The sequence below is a fragment of the Dipteris shenzhenensis genome, chromosome 23, assembly GCF_047967505.1.
Source record: "Dipteris shenzhenensis isolate YYH24624 ecotype China chromosome 23, Dip_SZ_1.0, whole genome shotgun sequence".
Classification (NCBI taxonomy): domain Eukaryota; kingdom Viridiplantae; phylum Streptophyta; class Polypodiopsida; order Gleicheniales; family Dipteridaceae; genus Dipteris; species Dipteris shenzhenensis.
In genome coordinates, this window is record NC_141618.1 from 18,433,822 (window position 1) to 18,452,129 (window position 18,308).

At 38.4% G+C, this 18,308-nt stretch overlaps 1 protein-coding gene across 1 annotated transcript in view; it reads right to left on the minus strand.

Moving 5' to 3' along the window:
- The window catches only part of LOC147887079 (agamous-like MADS-box protein AGL11), a 176,550-nt gene that overhangs the window by 12,747 nt on the left and 145,495 nt on the right, over positions 1-18,308 (minus strand). The window contains exon 2 of the mRNA XM_087394184.1: positions 11,214-11,289. Within this exon, the coding sequence (XP_087250310.1) occupies positions 11,214-11,289 (76 nt within the window). The remainder of the gene's footprint in view (positions 1-11,213; positions 11,290-18,308) is intronic.

The window sequence follows — 18,308 nt, forward strand, 5'->3', positions numbered from 1 at the left end:
CAGATGACGACGAGGGTATGGTCGACATGATGGATTCCATTTTTAGGAGCACTACATCCCACGTACACGTGATGTCAGAGTCTGAGGTGAAAATGCGAGAGTTGCAATCAACACAATTGTACGAGGATGCCAGGATGTCTAAACTACGTGCTTGTCTCTCAATCTTGAATCTGCAAGTACAGTATGGGTGGTCGGATACAAGTGTCTCGGCCTTAATGAGGTTAGCCCTTGCATTAATTTGATTGACTCATTATTTGGATATTGTTTGTTTTGAGAATCATCATTTGGATAGTGTCTTTGTCATAGGTTGCTCCAAAAGATGTTGCCTGCACCAAATACCATGCCCGCATCAAGAGATGAAGCGAAAAAGATGCTAACAATGGTGGGTATGGATTATGATACCATCCATGCTTGCCGTAATGATTGTATTCTCTTTCGTCGTGAGCATGGAGATTTGGCTAGTTGTCCAAAGTGTGGGGAACGATATAGAGATGACTTGCAGGGTGAGAGGATACCGGTAAAGGTCTTAAGACACTTTCCCATCATTGCAAGAATACAACACATGTTTCGATGCAAATCCATAGCGGAGTTGATGACATGGCATGCATCTCATCGGTCCACTGATCACACATTGAGGATTCCCACAGATTGTGCGGCTTGGAAGCACATAGATAATCAGTGGCCGGACTTTGCGAGAGAGCCACGCAACTTACATCTTGGGCTAGCCATGGACGGCGTGAATCCTTTCGGGTTACGCTCGACATCTTGGTCGACATGGCCCATAGTCGTGGTGAATTACAATATCCCACCATGGCTAACAATAAAAAAGGGACACCTCATGCTTGCACTACTTGTGCCAGGAAAGTACAAGGCAAGAAACATGGACGTGTACATGGCACCTTTGATAGAGGAGTTACAGATATTATGGAGAGGAGTGCAGGTCTTTGATATTTCCAGAGCTCCTAGGCATACCAATGATATTTCCGTCAGGGGTATCTTGATGTGGACCATGCATGACTACCCAGGATATGGAGAGTGCGCAGGTACGTGGTTATGTCTTTACATGTACAATGAGGGATTATGCTTTTTTTACTCTCTTTTGCACGCATGTCTTGTACTAACATATTCATGCACGCGTGCAGGGCTTGCTACAAGTGGGTACCATGCTTGTCCTGTTTGTGGACCCGCTCTGAAATCGCTTGCACGCTACTCCAAACACATGAGGAAAAATGTTTATGAAGGTCATACTCGATACCTTCCGCTCGACCATCTCGCACGTGGAGGTCAGCTTGATCCACCACCATCATATTTAAAAGCAAGTGATTGGATTCAAGCTTGGAGGGAGAATGGAGAGGAACCTCCTCCTGGTATGAAGAGGCTATCGATCTTTCACGAGCTTCCTTATTGGGGTCAGTTACAAATCAATCATCTCTTGGATCCCATGCATATCTTTAAGAATGTGGGGGCTACCATTTGGGCACACTTGGTTGGTTCCAAGGACTCGAGAGGAGTGCGAGAAGACTTGCATGCTATGAATAGGATGTCTCGTTTGTGGCCCCAAGTGCATGCTTCAGGAAAAGTTGTCCTCCCGAAAGCAACGTGGATCCTCTCTACGAGGGAGGAGGCAGCGATCAAGGCAGACATTGCCTCTTTTCAAACACCGACAGGGTACATGCGTTGCTTGAAAGGAGCATTTTCAAAGGACAATAAGCTTAGTGGCCTCAAGTCCCATGATTGGCACAAGGTCTTACAGGTATTCTAAGTAGAATTAGTGTACCGATAATAGTGATGCATTAGCGTAATTATTATTATGTTATATTGTTGACATGATTTCATTGTTGCTTTGATAGTTCATCCTTCCAATTACAATAAAAGGGTGCTTACAAGAAGATGTTAGAAATGCTATATTCAAGATCTGTGGTATTGTGAGGTATGCTTACTATCAATTCGCATTATCTATTTTCTTCATGGACATGTGAAATAGGTGGATATCTCAAATATCTTACATATGCATGGACATGTGAAATAGGTGGATATCTCAAAAAGAGATCTCTATATCGAGCATCGAGAAGGCTAGGGTGGAATCCATCGAAGCCGTATGCTTGCTTGAGAAGCACTTTCCCTCAAGCATTATGACAACTCAAGTCCACTTGCTTGTGCACATAGTTGATGAGGTGGCTATAGCAGGTACCGTTCATAATCGATGGATGTTTTTTCTCGAGCGGCTTATGAAAACTTTAAAGGGGTTTGTAAGACAAAGAGCAAGACCAGAATCAAGCATGGCAGAGGGATGGCTTGTGCAAGAGTCATTAGTATATATCACAGAGTTTCTTGCATCCACGGATCCTGATATGCCGCAAGCTTGGCACAACAAGGATGATGATCGCATCATTGGCGAGGTCCCCCAAGGAAAAGGGATTGAAAGAAAGATGAGCGAAGAGCAAATGGAGAAATTCAATAAGTTTTGTATCCTCAATAGCCCTGAGATGCAGAAGTGGATTGAGAGATATGAAGTGGCCAAAGCAGAAAGAATAAATGCAAGGACGAGATTCAGAGTAATGTACAGGTGATCACAACCATATCCACGAGATCTGGCTCTTCTCCCTACTCACATGTCACTTGATTGGCTACAACTAGCTATACGTAAAGCCGAACGTGATGGAGAGACAATAAACGAGCGCGAGCGGGAGTTATCATCTGGATGTATGGTGCATGTAAGTTTCTTATCTCTTGATGTAATTAAGTAATTATTTGTGGCAATATATGCTATAAAATAGGTGCATCTTCATTGTTTTAATGATGCTCTTTTATAGTACAAAAAGTATAGTGCATTATGGTCATATGGACGACATTTTTGCATAAAACGCATCGATTCAAAGAGAGTCACGTATGATTGTGGAGTCATGGCTAACTTCACACAAGATAGCCGAGCAAGTGCTTCGGATACCAATCTTCTCTCCTCACAGTTGGATTATTGTGGAACCATACGCGACATCTATGAAATTGATTTCAGACGATTTACTATTTTCATTCTTGATGTAAAATGGTTTAGAACTACTTACAACGGTCCCTATGCAACTGTGAGAAAAGATGGTAGCGGTCTCTTTGCAATAGACTCCACCAAACATTGGACCGATGAAAGTGATACTTTTGTTCTTCCCGAGCACTGTGAGCAGGTGCATACTAATGATTTAATTAGTCGAAGCTTTCGTTTTTTAAGTCCATTGATATATATATAATTGACGACATTTGGCACGTGATTTTTCATCTTCAATATAGGTGGTTTTTCATCCGGATCGTTCTGATCCAAGATGGTGGTACATGATCCAAGTTGCACCACGAAGTAAGCAGATTTTTGAAGATCGAGATGTGGATATGGAGATGCCACTACCAAATCCGGATCCAATTGATGAATCTAGCGAAGAAGATGTAGATCACCATATGAGGCAAGAGGAAGATGCGCATAATGACATCGCACGGGAGGAGGATGGAGATCACGATATTGACGAGGAAGACAACAATCGTCAAGATCAATCACCACACTTAAGCTTAATTGAAGAAGATGATCAAATACTTTTAGGTGAACGTACGATGCTAGAGTACGATGATGATATAGGAGATCAACTCGGTATAGAGTTGGAGATAGACTTGCTTGGCGCCTTAGACTTGGCTCAAGATGAAACAGTTGATGTAAATGCTCTTATTTAATTTGATTTTTCTCATCTCCAACTTGGACATGAATATATGAGCTTCAAAGGCTTGATGTACATGCTCTCATTTTTTATTTCTCTATGAGCTCAAACATGTATGAAAATTTAAAAAATTTTGTCATTGGAAGAAAATAAATTTTAAGGCTTTTAAAAAAAAAAAAACCTCTCTGTAAAACGTCGCTAGAATATAGTCTCAGTGTCGCTATATAGCGACCTTTAAAAGTCGCTATATAGCGACTTTTACTAAAGTCGCTATATAGCGACCTTTCAAAGTCGCTATATAGCGACCATTACTAACGTCGCTATATAGCGACGCTTATTAAAAGTCGCTATATAGCGACGATTTACGACACCCGATTTTTATACCGATGATTAACGCTAAGCGGGCGCTAATCGTCGGTACGTAAACGTCGCAATAGGATGCGTGTGTAGTAGTGCAAGATTTTTATTAACTTCCACATTGCTAATATCAACATGCGTAAGAAACTATAGTCCACATTTAGGATTTGGGTCCCTTTTAAAAAGTTTTTTGGCAAAAGAAGTTTTTTAACTATACTCTTTATAAATCCCTGTAATGAAAGCGAACTTCCTCCTACTCTTCATTTCTCATAATCCACTTTATTATCTTCCTTTTTTTAATGCTAAATCCTATAACTTTGACTATAGCCTATAAACTTTCTACAATTCTATAGCCCAAAATATTTCTTTTTTCTTTAGCAGCTAGGTGTTGCTAATCCTAAGGATAGTTAATTCATAATTTGCTCTTGATTTTTCCCTACAAAACTTTTGAGCTAATTCTTCTCTAGTGACTCATTGTTAAAAGAAATCCCTAAAACTCTTTTGTGGAGGTTTCTTTGAGACCTTGGGAAATTCCTATCAATGATATAATTGGTTCAATTTCTATTCACTTACTCTCAGTGGGTCATAATCTACAATCCCTCGTGTTGGGACTTTTTTTGTTGGAGTGAAAGGCTTCAATTTCTTGCAAGCCAAAAGGAAGATGTATTCATCCCTCATGCTTCCATGGTAGCATCAAAATTGGTATCAAGAGATGAGTTAGGCCAAAGTACCCTAAGGGTAATGGTAGTTTAGCAACCATTGAGACTTGCAATGCAAGAGTATGTTTCATAAACAACTAGTGAGGAGTCATCAATAGATCCATGGGAGGAGTTATGCTATCTTGAGTGGAGTTTTAAGGGGATTCATGAGAATGATAAGGGGGGTTTTGATGTGATGAGGGAATTTGTAGGGGGGTTTGTGAGAAATGTTGATCTACGGAAACTAGAATGAAACTTAATTTAGAGAAATCCATATTATAGAGTGACATATAAAATATATACATGAAAACACACACACATATATGCTTGCTTGCTTGTGTACACATGACACATTCATGCCCACACCTCCCGCACAAGGACAAGATTGCAAAGGAATTAGGCATGGCCATGAAGTTTACATTTGGATCCAAATGGGCAAGGTTATCTTGGTTTATGCCTCTACACATTTTTGCTTCTTTATTTCAGAATATACATATGCATAGAACAAAAACTATGTGGTCCTGCAAGCGTGTAGATGAAAATGCTCTTGAAGATTAACTTGGGATGAATTGGGGAACCAGGTCAGGCGGCCAAAAGGGTGATTTGTTTCAATGTCACGCATGTAAAGACAATGTGGTTATTAGATACCATTTGTCACGCCAACACACCTATGCATATGTACAATGTACATGCACATGGATACTACACATGCACCTTTAGCATGCGATTGCATCTAGATGCCACTCACACATGGATTTACATGTGTACACATTTATAACCCTCCACCCTAGCCCATGTGCACGTATGTGTGCAAGCGCACATGTACATGCACACACATGCATGCATGCATGTACGCACACACACAAATCACGTGCACATGCATGCATGCACACACACACTTACATATAGACCATAACATAGATCTAGAAAGGTATAATACTTTGTAAATCAGATTTTATGATCATGTTAGAATTCCATAGTTTGTGATCCATGCTCTCCTAACAAAATATTTTAGAAAAGCGTAGAAAGGTATTTAGAAAAATGAAGCACCTACTATAGGAGAAGACTAATGAGAATTAGGCAAAGCACATCCTTAAGCATAAGCAAGACCATGCTAAAAATGAAGCACCTACTATAGGAGAAGACTAGTGAGAATTAGGCAAAGCACTTTCTTAAGCATGAGCAAGACCATGCTAAAAATACTAGCTTACACTAGCATCACAAGTTTTTGCGCTACAAGGGAGATATAATCCATTTTTTGGCATGTTTGAACTTGCTTAGATTATCAAAAAAATGGTTCAATTTCTCTTTGATGTGTGTACAATATAAATATTTCAATAGCAATGTTCACATGCTTGAGCATTCACTTATGAATTCCATTTGTTACACATTGGTGATAAGTTGATGACAAAAAATCCACTCATGAGAGGCTTAAGCTTGAAGATGCAATGGAAGAATTCAAGGTGTTAGGGTTATGATGCGAGTTTTCCATTCATCCATTGAAGAGATGAACCTCACAGTAAAGCTTGTGGACTAGTATATTGCTTTTAAGCTAAAGAAACCTAGTGTTAAAAATTTTCTTTGGAATATAAGGCAAATCAAGTTTCTTAAAACTAATTGCACATCTATCATTTTAATTGCATCATATCACATAGCATTGACATGTTGCATCATGTGGAATCATCATGTTGCATCATGTCATATAGCATCATCATCATGCATCATATCATGTGACATCATCATGTTACCTCATGCTACATCTTTTCATGTGGCATAATCATGCATCATATCATGGTGCATCATGTTTCATCATGGGGCTTCATCATGCATCATATTATGTTTGTATTGCTATCATATGGCATCATCATGCATCATGTCATGTCATGTTGCATCATGTGGCATCATCCTGTTGGATCATATCACGTAGCATCAGGTGCTGCATACATGACAGTCGGTTGCACTAGTGTGTCATATGTGATCACAGATACACCTACTAACTAGCACCTTCCTTTACAGAACCTGACAAAATGCCAAAAGGAGACAAGCCACCACATGATGACAAGACAAAAGAGATAGCAAGAGACCACTTATCTAAGAGGAGGATCAAGAGGAAGAGGAGAGTAATCATGTAATTCATGCTTGCTATGAGTGCCTCCAAAAAATTTCCATAGCACCTCCAAAATGTTTGCTAGACATTATATAAGGTATCTCACAATGGACAAATCCTACTAGCATTCATTCGAAGGACATCAAGAAATTGGTGTCCAAGCACGAAGTTTTATTTCCTTGGCTAGTAGATGTAGAGGAGCAATTGAATATAGAGAAGATTAAGGGCATGGCTTTAGGTTGACATTATATTAAGAAGCATGGAAGATGCTCGGAGGGATCACTATATGTAAACCCTATATATCACATGTGTTCAAGGCCTATTTATAAAGAGCCTTATCTGTGAATTTTCCATTAATAAAACTTTTCCTATTCAATTTTGTAAAAAAAATTCCAAGATCCTTTTCACAATAGTCTTCTCTATTTGCAGCTTGCACACATGAAGAGGAGAAGCTCACACAACGTGGGAGAGGAGAGATGAAAGTTCACTCAAGATAGGATTTAACATGTAAGGCTTGTATTAGCTATTAGCCTTCATAACACATAATGCTAGGAATGATCCACACAATACAAGGGCGTGTCCAACCACTAAATAGAACCACATCTCTACCCAAATCTCATCCAGTATCCACTTCTACCTATCATGTGAAGGTGGATTTTAGCCCCCTCTAGGCACCCTAATGTATCAATCTCTACATAAATTTTGGTGTGGGCAAGCTTGCCACACATCATTGCCCCTTGAACCCACCAAAATGTGTAAGAAATGCACCACCACTCCCCTGCTTTAATTCCACTCATCCATCCCCTCAATCCATGGCTTTATTCCATGCCAAACCATTTTGCAGCCACAGAGCATGGTTTTCTCCCATCAAAATTACTCTTTGGAACCTAGCACAAGGTTTTAATCAAAGTGAAAGTAATTTCAAGATTCCACCTCAACATGGCATTGTCCCACAAAATGAAGCACTCCCATTGGTCCACTTCAAATCCATCCCTAATCCCTAAGGATTAGGAAACAATAATTTGGGGCTCTTTCGAGACCCTAAATCTCCCCTAATGGTTGTCCATGAGGCTTGACTCCGAATTTAGGCATGCTCTCTCCAATACTACTAAAATGGGATTTGTTAGCCTCACCACTTTGTGCAAGATTATATGATTGGATTCTGATATGGTGTTGGAATTATGGGAGATGGGAGATTGAAACTATCACTCATAAGTTCCCACATTGATTTTTTAGGCCTTTTTTCCATTTGTTTCTAGTTTATATTTTAATTATCAAGTAGCTACAACTTCCCCTTGAGCATGGAGAAGTGCAATAGATTTATTTACAAAACCAAATAGATGACCCCTTTTATGAGGGTCACCTCCAAATTCTCACTCATGATAAAATTTGCATTTCCATTCAACAATGTCATGCACGTTGATTGCAAACTCCTATTCTAAGCTTGCAAACTTATGTTTTTCGTCTATATTATTCTTTGTTCTCCTTTGCAGTAGCCTCAACAAAGGCTCTACTTGTACCTTGACTAGAACTCACATGAGCATTGTTGTGTCCACTAGTAATAGTGGAGCTTGATTTTAATTTACAACTCCACTCATAAGTTGATCAACCACAATGTGCATAGTATGAACAAGTGAGGCCTCTATGTTTTCAACTACAATTGTAAGTTATCTCCTACTTGGAGCTTGTTCCATTGCTTATGCAGAACTCCTTCTAACTACCAACAGTTATCTTGTTTGCAATTTTAAGTACCTATATGTCTATGTCTTAAACTCATTACCTCACTATCCTTCCAAGGAAAAAAGGGAGCTCATTTTGGGGACTTTTAGGGTCTAGAAAAATAGGCTCTTGACCAATCAAAAGAGGACCAATGTAATGTTGGAATAATACCAAAAACCATGTAAAAAGATAAAATAATTCATATTCAAAATCTTTTTCTTTTATTATGTCTAACATATGTGATCTTCAAAAGATTATTTTATGTGCAAAATTTGATGATTCTGACATCGCCAGCACGTTCGGAGTGGGCAAAACCCTCAGATCAACCTTGGAGACACTAAAAATCGACGCTCGAAGGCTCAAAAAAGGGTAAAAATGCCCGGAATGGGAGATTTGCACAAAAACACCAGCTGGCCAAATCACGTTTTTGTGCCAAAATGCCTGGAATGGGAGATTTGCACAAAAATGCCAGCTGTCCAAATCACGTTTTTGTGCAAATCTCCCATTCCGGGAAGTTTTGTCCTTTTTCGGGCCTCCGGGCATCAGTTTTCGATGTCTCCGGGGTTGATCTAGTGGTTTTGCCTTGCTCTGGACATGCTCGCAATGTCAGAATCATCAAATTTTGCATAGAAAATCAAGGATCTTATATATGCATTTAATGTGAAGCCTGAGTACTAGACTGACATTTTTGCAGTAAGTATCCGTATTTTATGGCATTTCCCATATTTTGAGTGCAACAAAAATAGGTAAATAGTGAATTTCTTAGAGGGCCCCAAAATGAGTTCCCTTCTTTCCTAATGCATGACTTACATTGGCTTACATTTTTGGTAAATCCTTACCCCAATACACTTGATACTAGAGCATTTTACCACTTTTGTAGTCACAATGGACACTCAAACTATAATCTTGCCAAGTTAAGAATCATTTTGGCTTTTTCAAACCTTTTGTACATGTGTGGGAAGCCAAGAAATATCACCAACAGTAAAACCCATACTATGGCTGTTATTATCCATATTTTCATTGTTATTATCCATATACTAATAGTATTTGATACTATTTTTGGGTTGTAACAGTTGAGCAGCTCATCGATATAGGCCCTATTATTGGGCCAAGGGCCCCATTATTACCATTGATGCTGAATTTATCTTTGATATATTTATCTAGTTTACAAATCATTTTTTTAAATTACCAACGTCATGACATTATTTTCATGCTATTTGGGATAAAAAATGATGTTTTCGAATGACACATTAACATAAACATGAAAATGTTAATGAAATACTTTGTTAAAATTCTTGTTTATGTATGTTTCAAAGACCATAAGTCTTTATTTTATAAATATGACTTATATAGTTTTACAATTTCATAAATACTAATGCACTTTCTATCTTTTATATATGTGTTGCATTTTTATAAGGCGTTTATATAATGTTATGTAGATACATGTAAGGTTATAGCTTTCAAAATATACACTATTTTACATCTACGCACCTATTTATACTTTTTGAGTACTTTTGCATTGTCTAGATATTATAATCCAAAGTTGTTAAGCAAATCTTTCTTTACATATTCCATCTATTGGAACTAATGGTTTTTTATAAGTAGTGAAATATTTATTTTCATATGTCTACTAGTTTACATAACCCAAAAGACATTTATTCCATATGGAATTAACATCCATTATTTGGCAGTACAATGATTCTTTAAGTTTTTACTTCATAAAACCACTTTTCCTATTTAATAATTAATTGAGTTTTAGATTCCAAAGCAATGGTCTTATTTTTTAAGGTAGTCCAAGGTAATAATAATCCTTTTAAGGAGCCTACCTTCAAAGATAACTTTAAGAAATATAAAATATATGTATATTTTGCAAAACAGGTACCACTATGCCCATACGTGGACAATGTCTTTACTCTAAATTAAGCATACTTTTTCTACATGAATTCTAGTATATTTTTAAATATATCATTAGTATAGTGGAATTTGGAATCTTTATAACTGAACCTCAGAGTGAGGAGCTTCTAATGAAAATACCTCAACATCAAAGTGAGGAGCTTCTTATGGAAGTAGCTAGGGAACTACGTTTTAATATCAAGGGAACATATTGTATATATTTGTTCAACATGTTAAAAATTATATAATAGTGCTATTATCTCACTTGAAGGTGTTTGATAATAATTTGATATTCAAACATGGAAGCAATTTCACATCATCTAAAACTACATTTCCTTATAAGGTCTATTGCATAACCCATACAAAAAGCGTGTCCTTGGACAATGCTAATTAGCATAATTTTTGGATGTGCTAACTAGATCCAAACATGACCCACAATGAAAATTTTCTTATTGTGCTATATATCATTGGAAGCTCTCTTGAAACAAAGAATCTTAATATGTAATCTTTGTCAAATATTTATGATTTGATTTACTTCATTTTACCAGAGCCGCTTTATTTTAAACTAAAACTGCTTACTAGCTTACAAAGTGTACGGGTTAACGTGATTTCACCCATCAATAAAACTCACAACTTGTCTTCATAAAAAGCTACATAATCATGAGCTTTCTATTTGAAATTTCTACATTTTATTTAGATCTTGTGATTTCTTTAATGTAAAATTCAATGAAGTCGCTTGATTATTACCTCAATCTCACGTGTTGAATCATGGTATTGCATTCCAATTCCATGCTTTTGATATCGTTCCAATACCTGTCCCATGCTATGAAAACAAAAAATGGAGCCTAGTTATTATTCTCTCTCTCTCTCTCCCTCCCCCCCTCCCCCCCACACACACACACACACATTCCGCAGGCTATGAAATGTAGAGCTTAGTTATTATACTCTCTCTCTCTCTCTCTCACACACACACACACACACACACACACACACACACATCATAGACTTAGAGGGAGGGCACAAGCATTTCCTAAACAATAACCAATTCTATCACAAACACTGAATAATGAGTATATTCAAGGATGGACTGATTATGAGACTCAAGTACTTGGAGTAATTAATATGTGTGTCACATGCACTGAGGATCATCATTGGGTAGCTATGGGTATTGTCCCATACCCAAGGATTGACTCTAGGGAGTGCCACAAGCATGCTTAGCGAGTAGCACATGTGCAAGCTGTGCACACTAGAGGAGATAGAGACAAGGGAGCACTTATTATGTACATGCTCAGTTTACTATGAGATTTGTGGACAATATCACTGCCTTTTTTAGGAGGGGCATAGATTTGGACCACTTTCTCAATTGCTCCACTGTCATGATCAAGTTTGCATTAATCTCTACCTAATCAATATGTGGTGACAGAGAGAGACTCTTAAGAGACAGATCAGACAATAGGAGGTAACCTTGGCACACGATACTACGATGGACCGAAGGGAGTGGGATGTCAAAGACTTCTAGACAATTGAGTTTACACAAGACACATTGAAGTGGAGGAGGTTCTAGTTAATGTGAGGTCAAAGTGGACTAGAAGGAAGAGGCAAGAAGGAGCTATGGAGAGAAAGCCACAAACACCATGCACATGGTAAAAATCAACTAGATCTTGTACAATGGAGAGCCTACCATTTAGATCTACTCAAAGAGGACCATCAGAGTGATGGTATCTTGAAGTGGCGCATCTGATACAAAGATCATGAAGACCACTCCCCCATCCAAAGTGAGAGACAAATAGACAACGGTAGATACATTATATTCTCATATCCGACAGAGCCACCATGATCATAGTTTAGGACATCTCTAGTTGTTTCTCAGGAATGTTGAGTTTTGATTTCAAGCTAATTTTTTTGAGTTCCTTAGTGTACTACTCAATAAGAGCTCTAACGATTCCTACTTCAGCACATGGTGTCTCATATGAAATACTATTTTGGGTATAATGTGTCTCATAGATTGTGAGGCCTTGCAACATGAACATCTCTCTCTCTCTCTCTCTCTCTCTCTCTCTTTCTCTCTCTCTCATATTTTTCTAATTTTAATCTTTCATTTTATCCATACTTTAGGGACTCTACAAGAACAATAAGATGGGTAAGTATTATAATTGGAAGATACCTGTAGGCTTTGCGAAGGAAGTATATGCATTAAATGGCTAATAGAAGTGATGATTCATCATAGGATTGATTCTTCACGCTCATAACCCCTCGTGCAAATTTATCATTCATATTAAAGATAAAACAAAGGACAAATGCGAATTCATACATAAGTACATGGAGCATAAATTGCCAACTATTTAGACTAAATTTGAAGAGAAATTTTATTCATATTTGCTCATTCATTTGCAAGATGCAATATAAACACCAATGCGATACTCAATACACCTAGGCCTTTGTCTTCTATATCCATGCACCCATCTAACCTGTCTCCACTCATCACTCATCAACACACCTTTCAACTATACAAATGGGTAGGTTTAAGATTAATAGGAGATTTTGTTCTTAGTAGGCTATGTGGTTGTGGATATGGCATATGCTTCCTCTAAGGTGCATGTAACCGCTCCTACTATAGTGTTTGCTTATGCGAGCATTGAGGAAGATGGCATCATCTTGAAGTATAACATCATTTGCATGTGTATAACTCATCTTGGCACTGAAGTAGTCAAGAAGGAGGATCTCTACCTATTGTGTATATTTATGGATAACCTCACAAAAATGTCAAAAATAGTGATTTTTTTCCTTTCTTAATAGTACTACCATTATTAGATGTTTGTTAGAGAGACTAGCGCATCGTGATATATATATATATATATATAATAGGTAGAGATCCTCCTTAAGTTCAGTGCCAAGATGAGTTATACACATGCAAAGGATGTTATACTTCAAAATGATGCCATCTTCCTCAATGCTCGCATAAGCAAACACTATAGTAGGAGCGGTTATATACATATATATATATATATATATATATATATATATATGAATGATTATAGGTCTCCCAAATTGGGTCCACATACATCGTATATGATCATCCTTGCTTATGATGGGTGATCCATGTTTGACCATTTACATAAGAGATACTAGACATGTGCACTCATCACAAGACAATCATATGTATCAATCTATAGAGATGCAGACCTGAATTTGAGACATACACATGCCACTCATTTAGTTCACCATGTCATGGGGCCTTCTCAAGGGGGTGCTCTGAAAAAAAGATAGTGCTTCAAGCTTGAAAATTCATAAATTTTTGCCAAGTTTGATACGATTTTAGGATTTAGATAATGGTTGCATGTATAACTATTGGACCTTCAAATTGTAGCATGGTAGTGGTCAAGTTGAATGCTCAAAAGAAATAATCAAGTATAATGTCTAATGACTCTTTTTTATAAGTGGCGTGAAAAGATTATAAGGTTCATTTTTTAACTTTTAGGTACAATGGCTCTAGTATGTTTGCACTATCAATAAACTTTTATTAGGGCACCAACTTGTTTGTAGGAGTAAACTAAAAAATCAAGGATTTGCAACGTAGACATGAACATATGGTAGCATCTATCAACCTTGTATCCTTTATGTACCTTTGAAAGAAGATAATAAATACAAGTCATGATAAATCATGTTAACCTTGTTGTGTAATTTCTTTGTTCACAAATACGTGAAACAAAGAAACATAATTGAACGAGCAATAAAGTCCTTAGAACTTCTTATGGTTGTCTTCCAAGATTTTAATTTCTAACTCACTTATCTTTCATGTAAAATTGGTGGAACGCTTTAATATTTGAGAGGTTACAAGGAGAGTGCAAGATATTAGATAAATCCTACAATACCCGCTTACATGAAACTACCTTGCATGTTGGTGAAAAAAATGAAAACAAATATAATGGAAAAATGCCGATCTGCAAATACTTGTACATATACCTAGTAGATAAATACCAAAATATTATAGGCTTTTGATTACAAAGTAAGCGGGTAGAATGGCAGGCTCGACAGAGATAGAGAAGGGCTTCAAAAATGTACAGTGGCTTGTTTTTGTTCAATCCTTCAACATCTTGTGGGGATATTGTGAGTGATCTAGTAGTGATGCTTGATCTCTAGGCTTGTCTTCCTTGAAGGTGTCAATAGTTGAATGTCATCAACCAATTGGAAAAGATGTATAGTGGCATAGGTCCTACATGTCTCCAATAGTAATTCTTGCTTCAATGCTAGGACCTATGCTAGGATGAGCACTCAAGAAATTGAGTGAGTTATTCTGAGTGTCGAGGAAAACATTCTCCAAAGATCTTTGGGCTAGACTCTATTTGCTCAAAGAGGGTGTGTGTGTCATCCTATCCTATATATGTTAATGATGCTTTGGTTTCTTTCTCATTTCTTTAGAGCATCATAGAGTATAACCTAGGTCGTGCATGGCCAGAGTCACATATTTATTATTTTCAATGAGGCTTTCAACCCACGAAGAGACCGATTCAAGGTGGCACTAAGTTGAGGAAAGGATAAAGATGTGGTGGCATCTCTTGTATTTCTAAAGCAATAAATCCTAGTCTTCCCTTGGAATCCATGATTTGTATTGCTAAATGTTTTCTCAAGAATTGCCAAGTTGGGTGCGATTCCCCAACCTTCTTTGTTTGCGTACTACTCTTAAGAAGTTGGCAAAAACATCAAGAAAGTGTGCTGGTTCCTCCATCTTTGGCAAAGGCACTAAAAGGTACTAAGTAATCTTAAGATGTTATCATAGGACTCACATTCTAAGGGAGGGGTCCAAAGTATAAATTGAAGAACTTTGATCTCGTAGTATTAGGGCCATTGATCTAGAACCAAAATGTTCTCTTTAGGTCATATCCTAATTGTCACTACATTGACCACTTTGCTTGAATTGTCTCCATAGCCTAAATTAGAGGACAAATACAACTTTGGTTAGATGCCATTTTGAAGTGATAGGCGGCGAAGAAAAAGGCGATAACAAGTACCATAACAAAGTTACAAGTTGATGTTTCGGGCTCACGAAAGTCTTCTAACCTAATGGAAGTGAGAGCTTCCAATCCAGCTTTCTGGAAATAAAGCAGCTCTACCTCAACCATGTGGGAAGTAAACTACTTAAGATAAATGGAGGCTTTGTAAGGTATTCTGCAATTATGACTGATGCCCACAGCGTGAGCACAGTTTCATCCGAACTATATCATCCATTTTATATTTGACATACCTGGAGCTGGTAAACTCGGAAAGTCGTCTAGTGCTCGAGAAGACGATGGCAGCGACTTCAGCGTCGCACAAGAGGGACAGTTCATAGGCCTTTTTCAGCAAGCCACGTCTACGCTTGGAAAATGTAACTTGTCTACTGGGAGTGTTCTCTATTCTTCTGATCTGGACCTTACCACGAGCAGCCGAGCGTCCCTTGTTTGTGAAGTGGTCTTCCGCGTTTGAGGCGAGGTGGGGAGGTTGGGGAGGCAAAACAAAGCTAGGTTGGATGCTGGCAAGAGGTTGGAAGGCTCCACGTCTATTGGACAAGGCGGGGAAGGGGGAGGGGGAGCCTCGAGAGGAAGCGGGGTAGGGAAGGTTGGGCTATGGCGAGCTGTGGACAGGGAGTGCCTGTCCTTTTTCCTTTATTAGAGCAAAAGAAAACACACGTAGCTGTCCAAAGCACGTCACACTATCACACCCTCGTATTTTTCTTTCCTCTTTCAAAGTTCTACGTCATACTCCTCACATTTTCCATATTCTCTAATCTAATCTTTTTATCTCTTAAGAGGAGGTTTGGATCGGGGAATCGTGGACCATTGGATTACAATGGACCATTGTGGACCATTGGATGCTTTTCTGGGAAACATGGCACACGTGGTAGTTTCCATCCGGTTTCCATGCAAATTAGTTAAAGTTCATCCACATTCCTTCATTCTCATTCCTTCATCGCCTCAGTATTCCTTTGAGGAACGACCACAGAATGATTCTCTATTTTTAGCTTCTCCCATTTTCAGCAACAGCCCATGAGCAAAACCAGACCGGGGCATGTGCAAAGAGAAAAAATTCGATGGTTTTTTAGATGGGTGCACTTCCAGATGAATTCTATTACAATGCGGTGGTATTGTCTTACATTTAGCAGCAAAAGTTACAGTTTGCACGGCACGTTGCGATAGATAGGCACCATCAGCAATTTTAGGACCGACTACTGCCTCGGCATAACCTACTAGAGCTCTCTACAATAACTTGCATGGTCAAGTTGGGAGCACTCTTGGAGCTTCTTACTACTTCAATTATTTTTCTGCAATCGTTGTACCTTGAATTATAGAGCAATCTTTTGAGGACCCTTTTAGCTTCACAACTTGTCAATGAGGCTAAACGTGGAGCTCTTAACTTGCCAAGGTATTTAACTTTTGCTTTAGTGGCACTGGCGATCGACTAGTTGCTTCGCTGTTTCGGAAATGTGGATGTGGACTTGGGGCGACTATACTAATTTTCCCACTAGCTAGGGTAGCGCTAATGTCTTCATAGCTCTCACTTGTCCGAATAAGAAAGGATTTTGACTTGGGTTGCTTTAAATTTTGGAGATGTGAGAATCGGATAGACACCAAAAGACACGATTAAACACTACCAGATGCTATGCTTATTACCTTTGAACATATTCGATCACATACGCTTGCACCTATCGGACTACAGGATTATCAAACAACTTAGATTGGCAGGGTTCAAGCGAAGAAAGAATATGCGTAGCAGATTGGGAGCAAGAGTGTCATTCAAGCTAGGCGAAGTGCTAAAGTGTAGTGCTATTCCAAAGACGAAGCGGAAGCAGTGGTGGCAAAGGCTCTAAAGTCTCTGGCAAGGATGGCTAAACTTGAGACCTTTTCAATAGGTCCAAAGGTGCAAGCAAGGGACTGCTCGCGAATTGTTTTGAATATACTCTAATTATGAAAAATCAAGGCAAATGTTGGAGAACAAAACCACAAGAACCTGCCTTGAAAAAGGTAAAACCACCAGAACCTGCTTGCAAGGACAAGGGAAAAGAACGAATACAAGAGGATCACACAAAAAGAACACCCACTACCTCCTATCGAGTAGTTACCCAAGAACCTGTCTCAAAAAGAGAGTCAGTAGTACAAGAACCCACTCGACCACCAGTCTATCAAAGTGCCATTGAAATCATTGCTTCATCTTCAAGGCAAACGTCAGCTACATAAGAACTTATCTCCAAATAAGAGATAGTAACATAAGAGTGTGTTAAGACAAGCATAGAATATACTTTACGAGCTACATAAGAACCTTCCTTTATTAATTCAGCATGAAGCTTCATGGCATCTACACAAGAACTTGGCACACCAACCATGCTAGACACAATGGAAGTCACACAAGGACCTTCCAGCAATCTAAATGAGGAATTAGCCTCACTAACCAATTTCTCAAAACTAACTTGGGCTCAACATAAATGGAATATCTTTGAGACATTGCAGTCCTACACACATTTTATATAGAGAACATACATCACTATATTACGATGATACAAGTTTGAACATGGGAAGGATATACTTGATAAAGGCACAAGAAGGTTGGTATCAAGAGGACATTACGATGGTAATGCTCATGTCATGGTGTCATAAACATAGCAAGCCACCTTCTCTTTCTTGTCTCAAGGACAACTCCATCCCTCCTTAGCCACAATAGTTAGAGGAGAGACCCTAAAAGTTTTGGGTCTATAACACCAACAATGAGGAATACCACCGGTAGCAGCTACACAAGAACTGCTCCTAAAAAGAGAGTAGTGACACAAGAACCTATTGCAAGGTTCACAAAGGGCACGGCAAGTCCATCATC